General features: G+C 45.5%; 1 protein-coding gene across 9 annotated transcripts in view; it reads right to left on the bottom strand.

Moving 5' to 3' along the window:
• Window positions 1–21,357, bottom strand: part of MYO9A (myosin IXA) — a 178,817-nt gene that overhangs the window by 79,704 nt on the left and 77,756 nt on the right. For all 9 annotated transcript variants that reach the window (XM_071441936.1, XM_071441939.1, XM_071441937.1 and 6 more), the window contains one exon: window positions 14,818–14,907. In XM_071441936.1, coding sequence (XP_071298037.1) covers window positions 14,818–14,907 — 90 coding nt within the window. The remainder of the gene's footprint in view (window positions 1–14,817; window positions 14,908–21,357) is intronic.

Genomic DNA, 21,357 nt, shown 5'->3' with positions numbered 1-21,357 from the left:
AAAAAAATTACATTTTACAGTTTACTGAATTTTACCCATGGTATTTACCTAGGCTTTTCAGATGAAAATCTCCCTCCTTCCATCACTTCTGTGGGTTTAAATGACATATTTAATTTCCAAGTAGGGGAAAAAAATCAAGAAAAGAGTGTATGAGTTTTCTTATTTGCTTCCAAGTATTCAACAAAACCATGCTGCATGCAAGTAAATGATTAAAGAAATAAGTTTTTATTAAAAAAATAAAAATTGTGCTTTTTAAAAAATACACATATTGACAAGTGTTAATAATCCCACTGTGAAGAGGGATAGGATTTATCCAAGATTAGAGCAAGCAAAAGGAGGAGGAATTCAAGCTCTCCTAATGCACTTGATTTGGATCACCTGAAGAGATCTAATGACCAGGAACAGAGGCCAACCCCCCATTCTCAGTGAGCCTTGGATGTGCAGACAATTGAAAACAGCCCATGGGGGCATCTCAGAGATGATGAGCTACAGCAATCACTAAGAGATTAAAAACAGCAAACTGAAAATACACTTTTATTTGAATAGAGCTTAGGACTGCCAGATACAACTTAACCCATAGTGCTCATGTCAGAGGAGTGGAGACCACATGTACTAAAATACTACAAAAATCCAGTTTTTATCTCTGACACTGTTGCTGCTCCAGGAGGGCTGAAAAAGCCCACATGGGAAGCGGCTGCAGCTTGGGTTTGTGACTGTAGGGACAGAACTGCTGAGGGAGGATTGCTGGCTTTGACTCTCCTGTGCTGAGATGGAGTAACAACAAAGGAAGGGAGAGACATGGCTGTGAGAGCTGAATCAGGGAAAGAGCAGAAAGCGAGGAGGGTGGTGAGGAAGGAGAGCAGCACCACACACAAACCCTGCTGGAGCATCAATGGCTCAGCACCAAAACTGGGGGAACATTTCTGGGTTTGCAGGAAGCAGACAGAAATCTCTCAGCTGCTGGAATCAGACAAAGACTAAATCCCTCTTCTGGTCCAAATGCAGGGTTTAGTACCTCACTTATAGAATCCTAGCATGGTTTGGGTTGGAAAAAAACCTTAAGGATCACTCAGTTCCACCCCCTGCCATGGGCAGGTGTTGTAGCATATATCACAGTCAGATGGCCATGATACACAGAGCATCATCACACAATTTCAGGAGGCTTCAACCCATACAGAGTAACAACACACAACTCCAGAAGGCTTCAGGCATCTGCCCATACAGAGAAACACCATGTCACACCAGAAAGCTGCAAGCCTCTGCCCTTCCCATTCTTTAGCCCAACCTTTTATACCCCTTGTATTTATGCACTGCCCCTGGGTGCCCTCTGCTCCCTTTGTGGTTGCTCAGTGCCCCTGGGCACTCCATGGCTCATTGCTGGCAGTGCTGCTCACCTGCTGCTCACAGCTGCACCCACTGGGGATGAGCTGCAGCCCCACTCCCAATCACCACACACTGTGTGCCTACAGACAGGGACAGCTCCTGCTAGGCCAGGTTGGATGGCACTGGAGCAACCTGGCCTTGGACACTGCCAGGGATCCAGGGGCAGCCACAGCTTCACTGGGCAACCTGTGCCAGGGCCTCACCATCCTCACAGACAACAATTTCTTCTTAATATTCCACCCAACCCTGCCCTCTGGCAGTAAGAAGCCATTTCCCCTTGTCCTGTCCCTCCATCCCTTGTCCCCAGTCCCTCTCCAGCTCTCCTGGAGCTCCTTCAGGCCCTGGCAGGGGCTCTGAGGTGTCTCTGGATCCTTCTTGTCCAGGTGAGCACCCCCAGCTCTCCCAGCCTGGCTCCAGCCCTCAGAGCATCTCTGTAGCCTCTTCTGGACTTGCTCCAGCAACTCCACATCCTTCTGATTTTGGGGACTCCAGAGGTGGAGGCAGCTCTGCAAGTGGGGTTTCATGAGGGCAGAGTAGAGGGGAAGAATTCCCTCCCATGCCATGTGTCCTACTCCATCCATGACCAGCAGGATGAACACACTAATCCAGGATGAGAACATTGTGATATTAAAATAATTTGAATTACTTTTTGAAAATAATATTTTTTTTTAATGAATTACTAGTGGTTTATCATTTCCTGGAGTTGCAAGTAAGCAAATAGCTTTGAAGGACTTCCTTGTCAACCTGATGATATGATGACATTGGAAAATTGTCTCCCTGGATAAACTTGTTGAATTGACTTGTCCCATCAGGATTTTTAGGAAGGGTGTTAGTGTGGTTTGGGAAATCCCCTTAAAATGCCTCTGACTGATGCAGACTGGCAGGCTGGAGAAGGACCTTTGTCCAAGGAGGGTGATTGTGAAGGCACCAATTGGTCCAAGGTGGTTGTAGAAGGTACTGAGAAACTGGTACAAGAGGAGAGAGAAGAAATAGAAAGAAGGTGTAATATAAAATTTGAAACTAATACCTAAACCCCCTCCTGAATGTGAGAACTTCTACACCTGATTTAGTGACAAAATCCTGAAGTGCCTTTGTGTTTCAGTTATGTTGGGGCACCACGCAGCGTTGTATGGGAATGACATTACAGGCTATTTTTTCTCATTGGAAAATCCACCCCTAAGTTCTGGAAAACATCATTGACACTTGCATCCCTTGGATAAAATCCATTGGCAGGACAACCTGCTGCCTCCCAGCTCCAGGGTGATAGTGAAGGTTTCTGCCAGGATGTGGCAGCCAGCCGGGAGGGCGGGAGCCACAGATAGCACAAGGTTCCAGTGCTTTGTTGTTGTTTTTCAAAGTACTTCCTTTGCAGGTACATTTATAGAATTAAAGCATTAATATTAGCCTTTACAGAATGGTCAAACTACTTTTAAGCCAGCTTTTCCTCTTTTTTGTTGTAATCAAAAATTTTAAAAAAGCATTTTTCACTCCTTTTCTTTCAATGATGCCCTTAAAGATATTTTTCCTCCTCCTTAATTGTACATAAAAATCACTAAAAAAACTTTCTTGAGGGCTGAAGCCAGAGTGGTGCATTGATGATCTGAGTTCTTTTAGGGAAATGACCCAGGAGAATGACAGGGTTTTAATAAGATGTTCAGATAAAATATGAGTGTGGAAAATGACATCATACTTCTCCCGCCCAAGCATGATATAACACTCCTGCATGCCAAGTCAGGGATTAGGCTTGAGTCTGATATCCTGCAAGAGCACTTTCCTCTGGGTGTTAAGCCTCTGTTTTAAAAAAAAAACCCTAATCCTGCTTGTCTCACCCCTGTGAGCCAAGGGGGAACCCCAAAGGCTGCTTGGTTCATCCCAGACACAGAACATGGATGGGCATGGAAACCAAATGTGTTGGGTCACAACAGGGAAGGGAGCAGAACAGCAGGAAACCCCACACACACACACATAGGGGTAGCTCAGACTCAATCAAGGGGCTGAATGTAGTGCTAGATCAGTTCTGGGTCATGAAAAGCTCCATGTGAGCTATCTGTGTGCTCTGGGACCCCAAATTCTCCCATGCCCCAGGGCTGATTCCCCAGTGCGGGCAGCAGGAAAGGAGGATTCTGCCCCTCTGCCCCTCAGGTGAGACCCCACTTGCAGAGCTGCCTCCAGCCCAGGGGCCAACACAAGAAGGATGTGGAGATGCTGAAGAGAGCCCAGAGGAGGCCATGGAGATGCTCTGAGGGTGGAGCCCCTCTGCTCTGGAGCCAGGCTGGGAGAGCTGGGGCTGCTCACCTGGACAAGAGAAGGATCCAGGGAAACCTCAGAGCCCCTGCCAGGGCCTGAAGGGGCTCCAGGAGAATTGGAGAGGGACTGGGGACAAGGAGGAATGGCTTTCCACTGCCATGGGGCACAGTTAGATGAAATATTGGGAAGGAATTCTTCCCTGTGAGGTTGGAGAGGCCCTGGCACAGGTTGGCCAGAGAAGCTCCAAGCCCCATTCTGGGAAGTGTTGAAGGCCAGCCTGGACAGGGCTTGGAGCAACCTGGGCTGGTGGAAGGTGTCCCTGCTCATGGCAGGGGGTGAAATTAGATGATCCTTAAGGTCCTTTAAACCCACACCACCCTGTGATTCTGTGATCCCCACACTATCTCACACACATTCCCAATGCAATGGTTTGTGTGCTTCTGTGAATTCCTGTGACTTCTGAGTAGCACAGAAAGTATCAGAGTGCTCCTGCAACTGCTCTCTCCTTACTCATCCTTCCTCTCATTAGATGGGTGCAAACACAGAAAATGATGTGGAAAACCTCAAATAAAAACAATAAGAAAATCTTTTTTGGCTGTGTTGAAGATCTAGCTATTGAGTCCCCACTGGTGGCAGGCAGGTTTGGGAAAGGACACATGGGAGACCAACCACTCCCATTCCCATCCCCATCCCAGGCCAGAGCCTGCCTGTTTATTTTTAGAATTGATTTCAAGTCTTGTCTCTGATATTGTCACTGTGCAGCTGATGACTGGAACACATTGTGGTTATGCTTTTCAGAAACAGCCCCCAAAGCAGAGCCAGGAGCAAAGGAAACCAACACAAATCTTATTAGAGATTTTCTCTGAGTGCTGACCGTGGAGCCAGGCAGTTATGAGCATCATCTTCCTAAAAAGATTTCACTCAGAGCCTTTGGATTTGGGCACTGTGGTTAGAAAGTGTCATCTGTAACAAATCAAAACTGGAAAAAAAAAGGGAAAAAACCTCACTTTCTGCATGAAATTAAACCCTTCCAGAAAACAAGGCTGCAGCTCTTGCTTCTCCTGTGGAGAAGATGATGAAAGGAGACATGTGGAACATCCCTTAGGGACAGATGCTCACACAGAGCCATCCTGAGCCCGCCACAGAGCTGCAGGAGAACAGAGCCACCAGGCAGCCAAGTTTGAAAGGTCCACTGATGACAAAATGTGTTTTCCTCCACCTTGCTGCATCCAGAGTCTGTTCTGCCAACGGCACAAACTGAGCTCCCATTCCACCCATGTTTTCACAGCAAAACCAGTACAAAAACCAATTCATAAATTACTTTGTGTCACAGGAGGAAGTTGTGTGACCTGATGTGAGAAGGACACATTTAGGGAAATTTGCTCAGCACTTACAGGCACAAAGTACTGGGATCCTCACCAAGGAGTCCAATAATCAATCACCAAAACCAGCCCTCAAGCCTTTAAAAGCCAAATCCTGCCTTGAGATTGGTCCTTCCCAAGCAGAGGGCAAGTGTAGACAAACTCATTCTGCCAGTGCATCATCATCATCATCATCATTCCAGGTTATTTTTACCTTTTTTTTTTAAAAAAAGCCAAATCCTGCCTTGAGATTGGTCCTTCCCAAGCAGAGGGCAAGTGTAGACAAACTCATTCTGCCAGTGCATCATCATCATCATCATTCCAGGTTATTTTTACCTTTTTTTTTTGCAAGGTTCCCCAAAGAGAAGTTGTTTCTCATCACACCTCAGCTGCTACCCCTGTAGAGGCAAAGCTTGTGCAACAGACCCTATCCAGCCACAGAACTTCCACACCTCCTCCTCCTCCTTCAGCCACTGACCAACAGCCCTTGGCTGAGGACAAAAATCAACCTGAATTTATTTAGATTGGGATTACACATGAAAATCCCATATTCCAAGCAAATGTACCAAAACTACACCCCTCATGGAAAGAGCTGGCTAACTAACCCAGGAATGGTTTGTCTGCATTCCTTGAAAACTTTTCACATGATTTTAGTAGAAATTTAAGTAACTAAAGGAACTCTGTGACAATAAAGCATCTTTTGAGTAATCAGATGTAATTAAAAGAATCCTTTAAAGAGCTGAGAATGGATTTGCTTTGGCAGCTGGAGGGGGATATAGGCAGAGCAATCCATGGAAAGGCAGCATTTCCCTTCCTCAAGTCCTGATCTTGGACTTAATTCAGGAATCTTGGAATCCCAATGTCTTCCTTGTTTTCCCAGACATCAGTGCCAAATCAAGAGCAGGAACACAGTTAACACACAGGAATTTCCATGGTGGCACAGAGCAGAAGAGTGACTGCAGCAGCTTTTGCACATGAGGATGTGCATTTCCAAGGGAAAAGTGAGAAACCTCACCCCACAAATAGGTTTCTTTTGAAGTTCCACCCTCCCAGGTTGCCCTCATGTCCTGAAGCAGAAACAGTTGCTTGGCTCTTAAAAGCTTTGTGGGCTTTCAGTTTTATTCCATTAATATTTTTTTCTGTGAATTCTGAATCCACTCATCTACATAGCAGCTCTTCAAAGGGCTCCTGCTGAGCTCCTCATGTTAATAACCTGTGGTGACAATGAGTCTCCTCAGCTAATGGGTTTTGGGATAAATAGGTGCTTCCAGCAGTTCTGCTGCTTTCTGTTCCATTAAGTGTCCCTGTCCTCATACCTCAGGACTGAGAATTTTCATTTCTTCATGCTATTAATTATTTTGTCTCCTTCCCACTTTCTCTCCTTGAATATTTTCAGGCTTGTGATTAATTGCAACTATGATCTTTTCCTTTGTTGTTTTTTTGGGTTTTTTTAATATCTTAGGTAATGTTCTGCCATTTGGCCCTGGAACTCAATTTCTTCTCCCTTTTAATGGGCTGCAAAAGGCATCAGCCAGTCCCACTACAAGGATATAGAGAATGAAACATCACTCAGTTCTTAGCTGTAATTAAATACTTTTTGACTCATTACAGTTCACTCCACAAGGCTTCTCTACCTTGTGTCTCTGCCAATTAAGTGTTATGGGGCTGAAAATTAAGTGTTTGTGCTGAAAATGAGATGTTCTCCCTGATTTAAAGTCCCTAACACAGCAGAGTTTATCATCCCAAAAAACCATCCTGTAATGGTCATTCCAAGTGTCTTGTATTCCTCAGCAAAAATTCATCCCAGCTGAAGAAGGGCCAGGTAAAATGACACTTGGTGACGTGAAAAAATAAAATCTAATGATTTTATGGCACCAGAAGAGAAAGATGTGTCTGGCCCACCACTCCTGGCCAAAGGTTCTCTCCTCTCTCCTTCTCCCAAAGGACACAAATCCAACTCTCCTCCCACTCCACAAAGTCTCTCTGGCTCTGCTGAGCCAGCACAGACCCAGAGACAATGAACAGGAGAGGATGAAAGGACAATGAAAGCAAAGCTGTGGAGCCCTCAGCAAATGTTTCCAGAACACCTGGACTTTTCTCTCCTGCTTTGCTGTCACCAAAACACAAGATTCAGGGCTTGTCACCCCCTGCCTAATCCTGCACGTCTCAGATTGTCAGGAGCCTGAATATTTGGTTTGTAAATCTGACCTGAACTGCATCACTGCTTTTCCAACTAATCATGAGCTGATTTCACATGCACTTACAGCTGCACCTATTTATGCAGAATGAAAAGCATCTCACAGATTTAATTGTAATTTGGGTGCTCTGGACACAGTCACAGAACAGTTCCATGGTGACCTTCCACGGCCATGTAACAACAGCATGGAGCACCCAGCTGCTAAAGAGCACCTGGCCATTTGAACAGAGACATGATCATGGGATGCCAGACAGGTTTGGCTTGGAAAGGAGCTTCAGGGTCATCCACTTCCACTCCCTGCCATGGACAGGGACACCTTCCACCAGCCCAGCTTGCTCCAAGCCCTGTCCAACCTCACCTTGGACACTGCCAGGGATCCAGGGGCAGCCACAGCTGCTCTGGGCAACTTCTGCCAGGGCCTCCCCACCCTCACAGCCAAGAATTCCTCCCCAATATCCCATCCATCCCTGCCCTCTGGCAATGGGAAACTGTTCCCACTTGTCCTGTCCCTCCATCCCTTGTCCCCAGTCCCTCTCCAGCTCTCCTGGAGCCCCTTCAGGCCCTGGCAGGGGCTCTGAGCTCTCCCTGGATCCTTCTCTTGTCCAGGTGAGCAGCCCCAGCTCTCCCAGCCTGGCTCCAGAGCAGAGGGGCTCCAGCCCTTGGAGCTTCTCCATGCACCCCTCTGGACTCTCTCCAGCAGCTCCACATCCTTCTGATATTGGGGACCCCAGGGCTGAGGCAGCTCAGAGGAAGAATCCCCCCTCTCCCTGCTGCCCTGGTTCTGGGGGAGTTTGGGGCTGCTGGCCCAACATCTGCTCCCCAAGAGCTGCTTGCAGTGCCTTGCTGGAGGTACAACTCAGTCCCTTTCAGTTCCTCTGAGTTTTCAGACACCCTGTTTCCACTTACAATTCTGAACACACATTCAGTTAAATACAGGGCATGCTTATAGTGACATCCATCACAACAAACAACCAGCTCCCAACAGCTCTCTAGAATTGAAGGAAGGCAAGAATCAGGTCAGTTGTTGACCAAGAAGTTGTCTCACGTCTTTTATTTCCCTTCTGTTGCACAATTTCGCATCAGATTTCTCCCAAAAGTGTGAATTAATGCTTTCTAACCCTTAGGGTAAAATGTCCTTGATCACAAATGGCTTAAAATAATAAAGATCTGCTAAAATAATGTCTATTAGCAAAGTCACTTGCTTAAGAAATATCAACCGTATTGGTTAAATGAGGTTAATGAATTGAAAACATCATGGAATTTATTTTTTTTCCTGGAGGAATGTAAAACAGAGCTCGCTAACAGATGTATTTACTTTGATAATGAGTTTTGTCTCATTGGATGAAAAACAGGGAAAAAATGCAGAGACTGGTGAAAAACAGACAAGCAGGTGCTGGACACCAGCCTGATAAACAGAACAGATGGGATGGAAACCAGGCAGGGATGCTTGTGGAGCTCAGGATTGTCTCCAGCATGATGGAAAGGGATGGAACCACCAACCAAGATGGATTTAAGAGAGTTAACTGAGTGGATGAGTCAAGGCATGTTCTAATGGCCTTGGAGACCTGCAGTGAGCAGAGATGGAAAAAACCTGAATTCCTTGGATTATTTAGATAGAAGCAGGAAGACAGATGTGGCCCAGGAGAGCAGTTCCTTGCATGGATTAAGATGATACTCAGATTACAAACAGGATCAAGAGAAAGATTTCTAACAACCCCCAAGTTCTCCACAAAGACGTGACTGAAGTGCTCTGCTCCCTCGTGTCTCCTACCAATATCAGTCAAATCACTCAATATTTAGAGCATCTTTTTTTTTTCCTTTTGAATACCTGAACTGTGGCTTGTGAAACTTTCCTACCTCAGTATAACAGCAAAAAATGCACATAATAATGTATGAAAAAAGAGCCCAGAGTCTGGAGTTGAGGGGCACTTCGAGAGGGGCAACAGCAACCCACAGCATGTTACTTTGCTGCCATTAAAATCCCATTTCTCCCTTTTTCAGCTACATGCCTGCTGTATTTTGCCTTATCAAGGAGAAGATGGCTGGGGCTGCAGAGATGCCCAATTCTCAAGGCAGATCTGAATCAAAATAGTCCAAGCACCACTACTACCACTGATGGCTCTATTGCACCCATGACCTTTTCCAAGGGTCCTCCCCATTGCTAGATGATAAGTGGAATTTTCCAGCTCACTGTAACCACACGCTGCACTGTGATTTCTCTGCAAACCCATGAAGTGCTGCTGGCTCCATTAATGCACCATCTCACTTCTCATAAAGTCTTTGGCAGCTGTTTTGGACAACAGCCCAAGACCTCAGCACACAAGTGCAGCCTTTCATGTCTGTGCAGCCTTTTCCCTAAGTTTATCTATAGCCTAAAGCTTCTAAACCTTTGTGCTGGCCCAAACTGTGTAGTTGTTTCAAACACTGCATTAAAACACCATCCAGTGCTATAAAAGGGAAAATGGATGGCTCCAGAGGCAGCTCCATGGCAGATGAGCCACTGTGGCTCAGGAGATAAGAGGCAGCTGCCAGAGATGAGTGCAAGCATTATTTATGAATGTGGTGTCATTGACTGCCAGAGGTGCAGCCAGAGAGGATGGCAGCTCCCTGCAGGGTCCCAAATCAAGCACGTTTGCCATCGGTGCCACAGCCACGAGAGGCAAAACAAAATAGTCTTGATTTTTCCCTGTAAAACCAGATCTCCCCTTGTCTGCCCTCTCCTTAATTTCAGAAAGAGCTGTAGCTCCAGTGACCTGGGAATGTACTTGAATGTTAATACCATGGTCAGACACAACCTCTAAACAATAAACCATGAGTTACTGAACGATGAGAAAAGCACATTATGCTTTGTGGAGTCTTCCTGAAAAACCACATGCTCATCCCACAAACCCTGTAACACCCCAAGGATGGGGACTGGGACACTTAGAATCCCCTCCTGGCATTTGGCTCACAACTATTTATTTGCTCCTACCTATGGCCCTGCTCGTGCAGGTGCTGTTGCCACACACCTTGAAGACTCCTGGGTCAAATAAAGTAAAATGAAATCTTCTCTCTGCTGGGAAGAACTTGCTCAGCTGAAGACAATGGGACCAGCAACTGCTGGCACACAGGAGACCCTGATTTAATTGCTGGAATCCCACCTCCTCACTGGACTTCAGTGTTACATTTAACCTGATACCTGATCTGGATCAAAGATTCACAGACTGTTTGAGTTGGGAGGGATCTCAAAGCCCATCCCATTCCACCCCCTGCCATGGGCAGCAACATCTCCCACTAGGTGAGGGTGCTCCAAGGACTGTCCAGCCTGGCCTTCAACACTTCCAGGAATGGGACACCCACACTTCCCTGGGCACCCTGTGCCAGAGCGTCACCACCCTCACAGAGAAGAATTCCTTCCCAATATCCCATCTAACCCTGCCCTCTTTCAGTTTGAAGCCATTTCCTTTTGTCCTGTTACTCCAGGCCCTTGTAAAAACTCACTCTGGAGCTTTCCCCTTTAGGTATTAGAATCCAGTCCTTGGATCCTCCAAGATCATCCAGCAGAATAATAATATGTGGGCAAGAATCAAAAAGTCATGAATTTATTAAAAGAAACACAGAGTTGACAAAATCAATATTTCTGCCTAACTTTAAAATGGCACATTATTCCTGAGGGAAAAGCCCAACTCAACTCCTGGGGCAAAACCATCAAGAAGTCCTAAGAGAGGAAGCACAATATGAATAAACAGGTTTATTTACTGGTGGTTCCCAGTTGCAGCTTCACCTCCAACACTGCAGGTTTCCAACTGCTGGGAGAAGAGAAGGTTTCAGGGAGACCTCAAGAGCCCCTTCCAGTGCCTGAAGGGGCTCCAGGAGAGCTGGAGAGAGACTGGGGACAAGGGATGGAGGGACAGGACACAGGGAATGGCTTCCCATTACCAGAGGGCAGGGATAGATGGGATATTGGGAAGGAATTCCTCTCTGTGAGGGTGGGGAGGCCCTGGCACAGGCTGCCCAGAGCAGCTGGGGCTGCCCCTGGATCCCTGGAAGTGTTCCAGGCCAGGCTGGACAATGCTTGGAGCAAGCTGGGCTGGTGGAGGGTGTTGCTGCCATGGCAGGGAGTGGAATGAGATGAGCTTTAAGGTCCCTCCTAACTCAAACCCATCTGTGATTCCATGATGTCCATCCACAAGCTGTCCTCACTTTGCAGTACCTTCTACCCAAAACAGTCCAGAATAAAAGATGTAGTTTTACCCAAATTACTGCAGAGATGAACAGAACCAGGAGCAGTCAGTCTGGTATCAATTCAGAACTGAAAGAGAATGTTTCAAGCAAGCTGCCAAGCGTCCAAACCACTGCTTCTAAAAAAAAAAAAGCCCCAAACCACAGGACTGTGTTTCCAATCAGCACACAAGAAGGCAGGAGCGTGCAGCCAGCCAGGAATGTGACATCACTGCAAATCCAACTAAGTCAGCTTCTCCATGTGCTCCGGGGCTGCAGCTCAGAGAAGGGGAAGAGAAAAGGCTTGGCTTGGAAAATAAAACTCCAGTCTCAGCTCTGAAACTCCAAAATACCAAAGGGAAGGATCCCTTCAGGCCAACTGTGCCCATTCAAGACTATTAAAGGGGGTGAGAGTTGTCACAGCAGGACCCTAAGGGCACAAATCTGTCAGGAGCCAGGCTGGGATCATGGAATGATCACACTCACTTTCCATGAAAAGCATTTCTGCACAGAGTTGTCATCTCCACATGCTCCAACACTGATGAAAGGGATGGGCAAATGTCGGCCCCTGTGCCGAGTACAGAAAGTGAAACATTCCAGAATGGAGCAGATGCACATGGGAACCTCATCAAAGCTCAAAACCCATCCCAAACCTAAATCTCAAACTTTTTATGTGGAATCCCAGCCAGTTTGGGCTGGAAGCCTTAAACTGGTCTCAACCCATTGCATACCATGGGCAAACCCCATCCAACCTGGCCTTGGACATTTCCAGGGATGTAGCATCTCCCACCTCTCTTGCAACCTGAAGACTGGCAGATCCCACCTGCTCTTCTTGGTGGTGTGAAGAAGCAAGGACATGCCAAAATGGCATTATGCAATCCTTTCTGTGAGAGTCTGTGGAGCAGAGACTTTTCCAGACAAACCCCACTGAAAATTTCAGTGTACCAAGCTATGAAAAAACCCACAGGCATCTGAAGAATAAAATAGCTGCTGTATCCATCAGGAAAGGCAGCTGCCCATGAGCTACAGAGGTCGTGGTGGGAGACCCATGTCTGCAAATCCTCAAACCCTCAATGGCTCCATCCCTTGGAGCCAACTATAATGCTCCTTTGTTAAATACACAGGAATAACCAGCCCGTTGATTCCCAAGAGCCCAGTGAGTCATGAGTGGGGATTATCAGACATCAGCAGTCTTTGTGAAGTCCCAAATGTCAAATGAATCCCATTCTTCCTTCCTGATTCAGACAGATCTGAATTTAAGTCACTCCTCCTACTCCCTGAGCCAGAGGAAGACCAGGAGAAGGCCTCTTACCACAGGGAGGTTCAAGCTGGAGCATCACAAATTCTGCTCTGTGAGCAGTGAACCTGCTCTGTGAGAGAGGTCACTGCTGGATAAAATTTGGTGGTCAGGATGCTGTCGATGTAAGTAAGGAGGTAAACAAAAGGCACGGGAGGTGCTCATCTTCACACAATTCACAGCTTCTTCCAAAATGATTTTGTCACGGAGATCACATCAACCATTCCCAAAGCAGCCTGGCTCCTTCTCTTCCCCCACAGCCACCACACCCTGATCTTTCCTTTCTTCTGCTGATAGTGGTGATAAACCTTTCTAAGGGGGACACGTGGGATTTGGGTGCAGCCATATCACCAAAAACATTTGGGAAAGCACTTGAGAAACTCATGCTGAGCCACTCTAGTTCTACAGAGGTGTCTTCCAGCTCAGCAGAAGGCAGGACTGCTCCCAGCTGTGTCAACACACTGCAGGTGTTGGGCAGCAGGGCAAGGGAGGGGATTTTGCCCCTCTGCCCTGCTCGGGTGAGACCCCACCTCAAAAGCTGCCCCAGCCCTGGAGCCCAGCACAGGAGCTGCTGGAGAGAGTCCAGAGGAGGCACCAGAGTGATCAGAGGAATGGAGCAGCTCTGGTGTGAGGAAAGGCTGAGAGAACTGAGGTTGTTCAGCCTGGAGAAGAGAAGGCTCCAGCACCTAAAAGGGCTCCAGGAGAGATGGAGAGGGACTTGGGACAAGGGCCTGGAGGGACAAGACAAGAGGGAATGGCTTCAAACTGACAGAGATGGGATCATGGGGAGAAACACTTTCCTGTGAGGGTGGTGAGGCCCTGGCACAGGTTGATCAGAGAAACTGTGGCTGCCCCATCCCTGGAAGTGTTCCAGGCCAGGGTGGATGGGGCTTGGAGCACCCTGGTCCAGTGGTAGCTGTGCCTGCCCAAGGCAGGAGCTTGGAACAAGACCATCTTTAGGGTTCCTTCCAACCCAGCCCACTCTATGATATTCTAAGGACCCTCCAGCAGAAGGGCAGTTATAGCTCAGTTCTAAACTTTTCTAGCTATTTTTTATGTCTGTGCCCAAGATGAAGGAAAAAAGTAGAAACACCACATTGATTAAATGTCCATCAGAAAGACCCAGAGAGCCCTTGTGTGCCCTTTGTTAGGGCACATTTCACATCTGCACAAAGGCAACACTTCATTTCTAAAGAATAAAGCTCAGTAACAGTTACTGAGCTCAAACACACCCTCAAAGTGGGAGAAAATGTATTTTTTCCCCCATGAAAAAAGGAGTCAAACTGTCTCCAGCAGACCCCCAGTGACAACGTGATGTGTTTAGTTATTTGTGACACAACAGCTGCCCAAGATGCTATTCAAGGTGCTCTGAATTCTCACACAACCCTACAAGAAGAGGGAACAGAGGGACCAAGCGTGGTGTGATGCTCAGTGCTCCTAATCTGGGGGATACAAGAAGATTAGAGGCAGAAATAGCCAAAACAAGCAGTTCAGCAGAACAGAACTGATGTATTTTGAAGAATATAAGAGGAAAAAAATTGTTTCTCTTTAACAGCCACAGAATAGAATTCAGAATTTCTGAAAATCCCACATAACTACACTGGAGTCTAAGAGAAGCTGATGGATTTGTGGCTGCTCCAAAGCATCACACAAGGGCCCAGGTTTTGAGTGGTCTGAGGAAAAGCTACTGGGAATCTCCTATGGAGATCTGCACCTCCTGCCATAGAAGAGCCACACTACCACAGGCACTCGAGAAGGCAGCAAAAATTCCCTGGAGTCTTGGGTCAGCACTGTGCTGTGGAATCAGTTCTCCAGCTTAAGGAATGACATCTGGAGATGAACACCTGCACCCACACACACACTCAGCAATGCATAGCTCTGCTTTGGACAACTCTCACACAACCACAAGTCATTAAAGCACTTACAAACCATCAGAATAAAGTACAAACCTGCCTTCCAGGATTGGAATTGAAGAAAAGTCAATAATTTCCTAGATTAGGACACCCATTAGCTTCTCCGACATTATTTTGAGATAAATAAATAAAAACTGAAAGAAAACTCTGAGTGTGCATCTCAAAGTATTGAAAACCATTCCAAGAGTTGCCTTTTAATAACAAATATCATGTACTGACCTCTGCCAATTTGTATGGTAAGATCAGCTTCTCTCCCACTGTCACTGTCTTTCTGGTCACCAGGGCCTCGAACAGCATCTCTTCTTTCACCTAAAACAAAAGTACAGATGTTAATGATTATTCTAGTGATCTTTTTTAATTTTAAATCCAGTTTAAAAAATGCTAAACTTAAAATAAAATTCAGTGTAAACACATTCAGATAGCAAAATTTAATTAAAAAAAAAAACAAAAAAACACCAACACTTTTGCCAGCCCTTGCAGAGTTAAGTTCAATAGGTAAAAACATGCCATTGGGAGGAGCCAACTCAGCACATAAACCCAGCATCAGAAACCTAACACCAGGGTATTCAAAGGAACCTGATTTTCTGCATTCAGCATCCCAGTTGTAGCAATTTCCCATTGGTTTCCTTATTCCCGGTACAGCTCCTCCCTCCCACACTTTCTCTTGGCAAAATAAGTCAACTTTCCAGCATTGTCAAGATGAAATCATACAAATTACTCCAGAATAAGCCAAGCAGTGTCATCAGTTTCAGAGATATCCAAGTGAAGGAGGGGTTTTTTTGTGCTTTTAAGGGTGGGGAGGAGTCAGAAGGAGGAAGGAACCCTTGGAAAAGCACCTGATATTTACTCTGCTATTGGCACTGGATGTTTACTTCCTAAAGCCCCAGTTCCTGGTGAGGTGACAGTCTCTAATCAGCCCTCACAGGTCTGCAGAACAAAACTCAGTTGTGCAAACACAGACACTTCAGCAAAGAGGAAAACAGTGCTGACAAATTAAGTGGTACCTGCAGCTGTTGGGGAAAAGCCACTTTCCCAATCAAGACCCTCTTACTTTGAGGAATTCAGGTGTCCTCTCTCCCAGAATAAATGAGTTAGACCTAAAGACTTTGAGTCATTGACTGATCTTCATTAAATTTCCAAGTCAAAAAAGACATCATGAGGCTGGGTGGGAATCTTGGAGCCCAGAATTAATGGATGTGGATTGACACAGAGAAACTGCACTGAAATCTCTACAAACTGCTTATCCTACCTGAAGGACTCCATGCAGGCACCAGACCTCCTCTGGACATCTCTGACTGTTCAAAATTCACATTCCTGAAGCCATCCAAGGCCATATTTTTATCACAGGGAAACCATTTATGTTTTGACAAGGTAAATGGGAAACATAGAGGTCTATCAATTGAACTCAATGATCTTCAAGGTCTTTTCCAACCAAAACAATTCTATGTACCTACTTTGACTTAAAGGTTTCATCCAGGAATTAGTATGAAGAGGAAATGCAAACAAGACAGTGAAAGGTCAGGAATCTCACAAACCATAGCAATAATGATGCCCTTCTGTACAAAAGTCTCCTTCTGCCAAAACTACCATTATGTGAGTCTCCCTGATAAAACCCAGGGAGTTTTTATATAACTGATTCTTCCTGCAACAAGAACTTGTTGCTGTGGAAATCAGAATCCATCAGGTCACCTGTATATGATGTCACCTGCCAGCAAGGTCTCTATCACTGGAAATGACACTTCAAGGTTCATTTCTTTAGAGCCCAGCACTACTCAGGAGCTCCCAGTTCCTACAATCTGATTTTACCTTTCAAAATCAAGCAGGGAAAAAAATAATCTTCTGGTTCATCCAGAGATCCATAGCAAGATTCCACATTTGGTTTCTATTCCTCTACATTCACCAAAATATGTGATTTTGTAATTTCCAGCTCTGTGGACACTTTTGCAGCAGCTCTTGACTGTGGGACCATCAGCTGCTCTCCCTCAACTGCACAACTTGGAACAAAAGTGAGTTTCACACCATCCATTATCCCCTTCAGGGATGCTGCAAACCCACAGCCAGCATGCTGGCTTTTTTAAATTATCCAAGGCAGCAAGGCAGAGGGGTGTCAGATGGTTCCTAATCAAAACAGTCCAAAGAAATATTCCTCAACAACATAAGCACTTCCAAGTCCCAGATTTGTCAGCAAACACAGGGATTTTAAGCATTTAAACAGCTACCCACGCCATCCCTCACCATCCCCAGCTCATGGTCACTCTGGATCTTTCTCTCCGTGCTCTCTGGAGCAGGGAACCTGGGGATGTGCATCCTTCTTCTCCTGACCTGTGGAGATCCCATTAAATCATCTTGTACAAAAACACTCTTGGCAAGGATGGGAATCCCTGCATCTCCCCAGGCCCCTCTCTGCAATTACCACCCAGTGGAGCTTGGTCTCAATTCCTTCATCACCTCTGATGAGCACCACGGGGGCAACCAAATCATCCTGATCTGCATTCAAGGTCACAGCATGAAAGTAGCTGACTCCTGATGCCAGGGAGGAGCCACTGGAGCTTTCTAAATAAAAACTCAGCACGTGCTGATGACTAAGGCCATGGAGGCACTTACAGCTTCCCCACATCCTACACCTCCTCCTCCAGTAAGTGTGAAACACTAAAATAGGAACACCCATTGGTGCAGAGTAGCAAAGAGGACAACACCTCTTATTCCTTTACTTTGTGCCCTAGGAGTTTCACTCTTGGGTCACATTTCATGGATTTTTGCTTCCTGGTGCTCTCCCTCTTAAACACGGCCTGTAGGAGTTTAGATCTTAATTACAGGGACAAAATGCAGATTTGCAGATTTAAGACTTTGTTGCCACAAGTGGGCCCAGAGAGGGCTGGAAGGCTCCACTCCATGAGCAGTGAGGGGTGACCAGCAGTGCCACAGCTGGGAACGTCAGCGGAGCACGGAGCCAGCACGGGCTGGGCTGGAGCCAAGGCAGGCAGAGACTGCTCCTCCAGTAATTCTGGGGTATTATGTTAGAGCAGCTGAAGAAAAAGGAACCATTTCCAGCTGGAGAACAAGAAAACATCAGGTTTTGTCTCTCCTTCCATATCTGAGAAAGGGATTCCAGTGCTGAGTGCTCGTTCTAAAGATGCCTCGTGTGGAGTAACGGAAAATAAATTCAGATTTCTATCAGCTCTTCTTGGAAAAGAGCTGAACCTTTTCCTCAGACTTTCTTTCAAATAACCAGAGAGTTAGAAAGGATGAGAGGGAATGGCTGGGGCTGTGTTAAGGAGGTTTAGGCTCTTCCCTCAGAGGGTGGCTGGGCACTGAACAGGCTCCCCTCAGGGAATGGTCGGGGTCCCAGGGCTGCCCCAGCTCAGGGAGAGTTTGGACAATGCTCTCAGGCACAGGGTGGGATTGTTGGGGTGTCTGGGCAGGGCCTGTGGCTGTCAAGTTACACTCAATGGTATTTGTGGATCCCTTCCAACTCAGCATATTCTGTGATTCTCTCAAGTTTTCTGACTCTAATTCTGGCTCAAAATTTTGCATCTAACGATGATATCCCTACTCATTGCAGGCATGTTGGACCAGATGAACTTTGGAGGTCACTTCCAACCCCAATCATTTTGTGATTCTACAAAACATCATCTGAAAAACAAATCCAGAAGAAAAAGCTGGAAGCAAGCACTGTCTGCTCCATAATCCTCACCCACTCCTCAATTAATTTCCAAGACATTTATCACAGGAGGAGCCCCAGTGCCTGTGGGATCCCTCTGGGAAGCTGAAGGCCATTTTTTAGTGGAAGAAGAACTTGAGCACATAAATCTCCTGGAGAGGCCAACTTTAGCTCCAAACAAAAATGTGCACTGGGAGATCTGGCAAAACTTACTTAGGTCACTTGATAACTTGTATTTACCTTTATTTGTATTGAGGTTAGGTATTCCACTGGTTACCTAAACCTAAAAACTGAATACAAAACTGCTCCACTGGGCAAAGACAGAATTTATCTCCTTCCTCAATGCTCCATCCATGGAAATAATTTCCCATTTTATTAAACACACACAATTAAAACATTCCTACTGTTCCAATGGAAAACAAAAAGTCTCTTTTAAGGTCAACTTGATAATCTCTAATATATTATTTTTATTAATAAGCCCACTAATTAGCTTTTCCAAGCTTTTCCCCCAGAAACACAAAGGTTTTACCCAGTTTTACACAACCCTCTATGATTTCTGCCCAGGCCCTGGGATATTTGCAGTGCTTGCACAGGACTCCACGTCTGCTTGATCCATCAGGCAGCCTTGACATCACTCCCCAGCACAGCATTTCAGCAGAGTTTAAACAAAGGCCCTGAAAAATCTGCCAAAAGCATCACATAATCCACACACTATGTCTATTCCTGAAAAAAAAAAAATGGAATCAGGGATTTTACTGTAAATGAAACAATGATCTGCAGAGTCTGGCCAAAATCCTATATTGCAGTTTCAACAAATGCTGCTCTGGATGGTTTAATAAAGCAAAAACATATTGGATGAGGTTGTTGATATCTAAGAAAAAGCAAATCCATTGCAGATCATCATCTCCTCCCAGATTCCTTCAAAAAAATCTCAGTATTAGCTTCATTTTCTAGGGACACCAATCTCATTACACAGAGGGCGGAGAGCTGTGCAGTGGTGTTGCATTAACTGGTGCAGCAGGGAAATTCCCCCAGTTATCATGGGAGGTCCCAACACAAACCTACCAGCTCACAAAAATTTGGGCCAGATTCCCCTTTGCAGTGGGAGAAGACCCTAATTTTGCCCAAGTTTTTGATTTCAGCCAGGCTGGTGGTTCCCCTGCTGCCCTTGGAGGCTCCATCCCCATGGAGGCCATGCTGCAGCACCTCTGCATCCCCTCTTGGCTGCTCTCAGGGATGGCCAATGCAGCTCCAGCTGGATTTTTCCTTCTCTTTTCTGTGTCAAATCCTTGACTGAACAAATCCAATGAGTCATCTGAGTATAAAGATCAACTGAGAAGTTCCTCCAAGACAAGGAAGTATCAGATCCCAGTTTCTTCCCTCCCTTTGCTGTGCTCTGGATGGTCCCACCAAACAGCCAGTGACCACAGGGAAGGAAGTTCAACTCCCTGTCAACTCCTATTACTTTTATTCTGAGATGATTTTTCACTTATTAGTGTCTAATGCCAAGATCTGGAGAGGGGATTAACAACTTTTTCAAGCCAATTCATCATTTCAGCAACAATGGGAAAAGCAAAACTGTTCAGTGACCACAAAAAAAAGAAGAATGTAATAAAAACAATTACCCAAATGAGACAAAACACAAAGTGTCAAATGTTTTAACCAGTATTTTAAATCTCTGGCTGAGTAAAACTCAGTGCACTTAATGTGCAGAGCTGTAATGAATAAGGAGTGGTGGCTGCTCTTTGTAATGATGCTTCAACTGTTTGAACCCTTTGGTTCTTCCTTTGGGTCAAACCTGAATAAGCAACATCTGTTGAGGTCTGCAAAGAGAAATGTGGCATTTCATGGAGATAAATCAAGCCTGAAAATGAGATTATTGGCTTTATTTCAGCTGATTTCAGTGGGTCTGTTGAAAGGTTTACACTTAGAGGCAGCAAATGCTTCCAGTTCCATGGATCAATTATCACCTAAATGCAACTTAAGGGACAAACAACACCATTTACCAAACTCAGTGATGCATTTCATCAGATCCTACCCCAATGCAGCAAGCATTGTCCCAATCTAATTAACAAGCATTCTATGTTCTAGATGGTCATTTAATTTGCAAAAAGAATTACCACAATGAACAGAAATCTATCAATTTGCTCAGATATTTCAGATCTTAGTGGTTAGGTTTGTTTGTTTTTGTTGGTTTTTTTCAAATGGTGAAAAATAAATATATTTATTGATTTTTAAATCTTGTTGACACTACCTGGAGGTGCTTTTCCAGCCCATGGCATTAAGGCACCATTGGATTGATGTGGCTCAGCCAATGCCTCATTTCACATAATCATGTGTAAAAACCACCCCACGACCTCCCCACATGCAGATGTTGCAAAAGGGTTTGTTTGCAAAGGCAAAGACCCAAAGCCTGGAACTTTTTCAGCTCTCTAAGTCACTCTCTTACTCAAAACTTTTTTAAAAAACAATTACTTAACTGACTTGGCCACATTTAACAGGGTAAAATCAACAACATTCTCCTCCCCACTTATATTTTCCTTCTGTTTATTTCTGCAATCTCCAAGGCCAAGATGCAAAGAGCATCCAGCTGCTCAAACCATATTTTACAGAAGCTTTCCCCTCCCTAAATTCAAAGTATTAATGAAGTGTTATGAAAATCCCTGAGAGCCAATTCCCAAGTTCTGTAGGTAGGGAGATAACACAACAGTTATTTAATGGAATGAATGGGAAGAGCACTATGTGTAACACAAAAGGACAAATTGCCTTCTGATTCCACCATAAAATCAGCACAAATTCACCTTCCAGACCATCCAAGGAGTACAAAAGAGTAAAGATAATTGTTGCTATAATCAACTAGATGAAAAACAGTTCAGCTGCAAGAGGTTTAGAGCATTTCAAGTGAAGTGAGACAGCAAGGGGAGGTTCTGGCCACCTCAATCCATGCCAGGAGGTTTTTGAGCTCAGCTCCTGAAGGCCAGTAGGACAAGTTGGCTCATTCAAGACTTTTCTCATGAAAAGAAGGACCACAACTTCATAACCTGCTTGGGCTGACAGAGCAGATCTCCTAAGAACAGGTGGAGACCTACAAACCCTTC

This window comes from Agelaius tricolor, unplaced genomic scaffold, assembly GCF_023055355.1.
Source record: "Agelaius tricolor isolate 1412-34295 unplaced genomic scaffold, bAgeTri1.0.p SCAF_16, whole genome shotgun sequence".
Classification (NCBI taxonomy): Eukaryota; Metazoa; Chordata; class Aves; order Passeriformes; family Icteridae; genus Agelaius; species Agelaius tricolor.
Note: the sequence above shows the minus strand (reverse complement) of the source record. Positions and strands in the feature narration are given on the sequence as shown.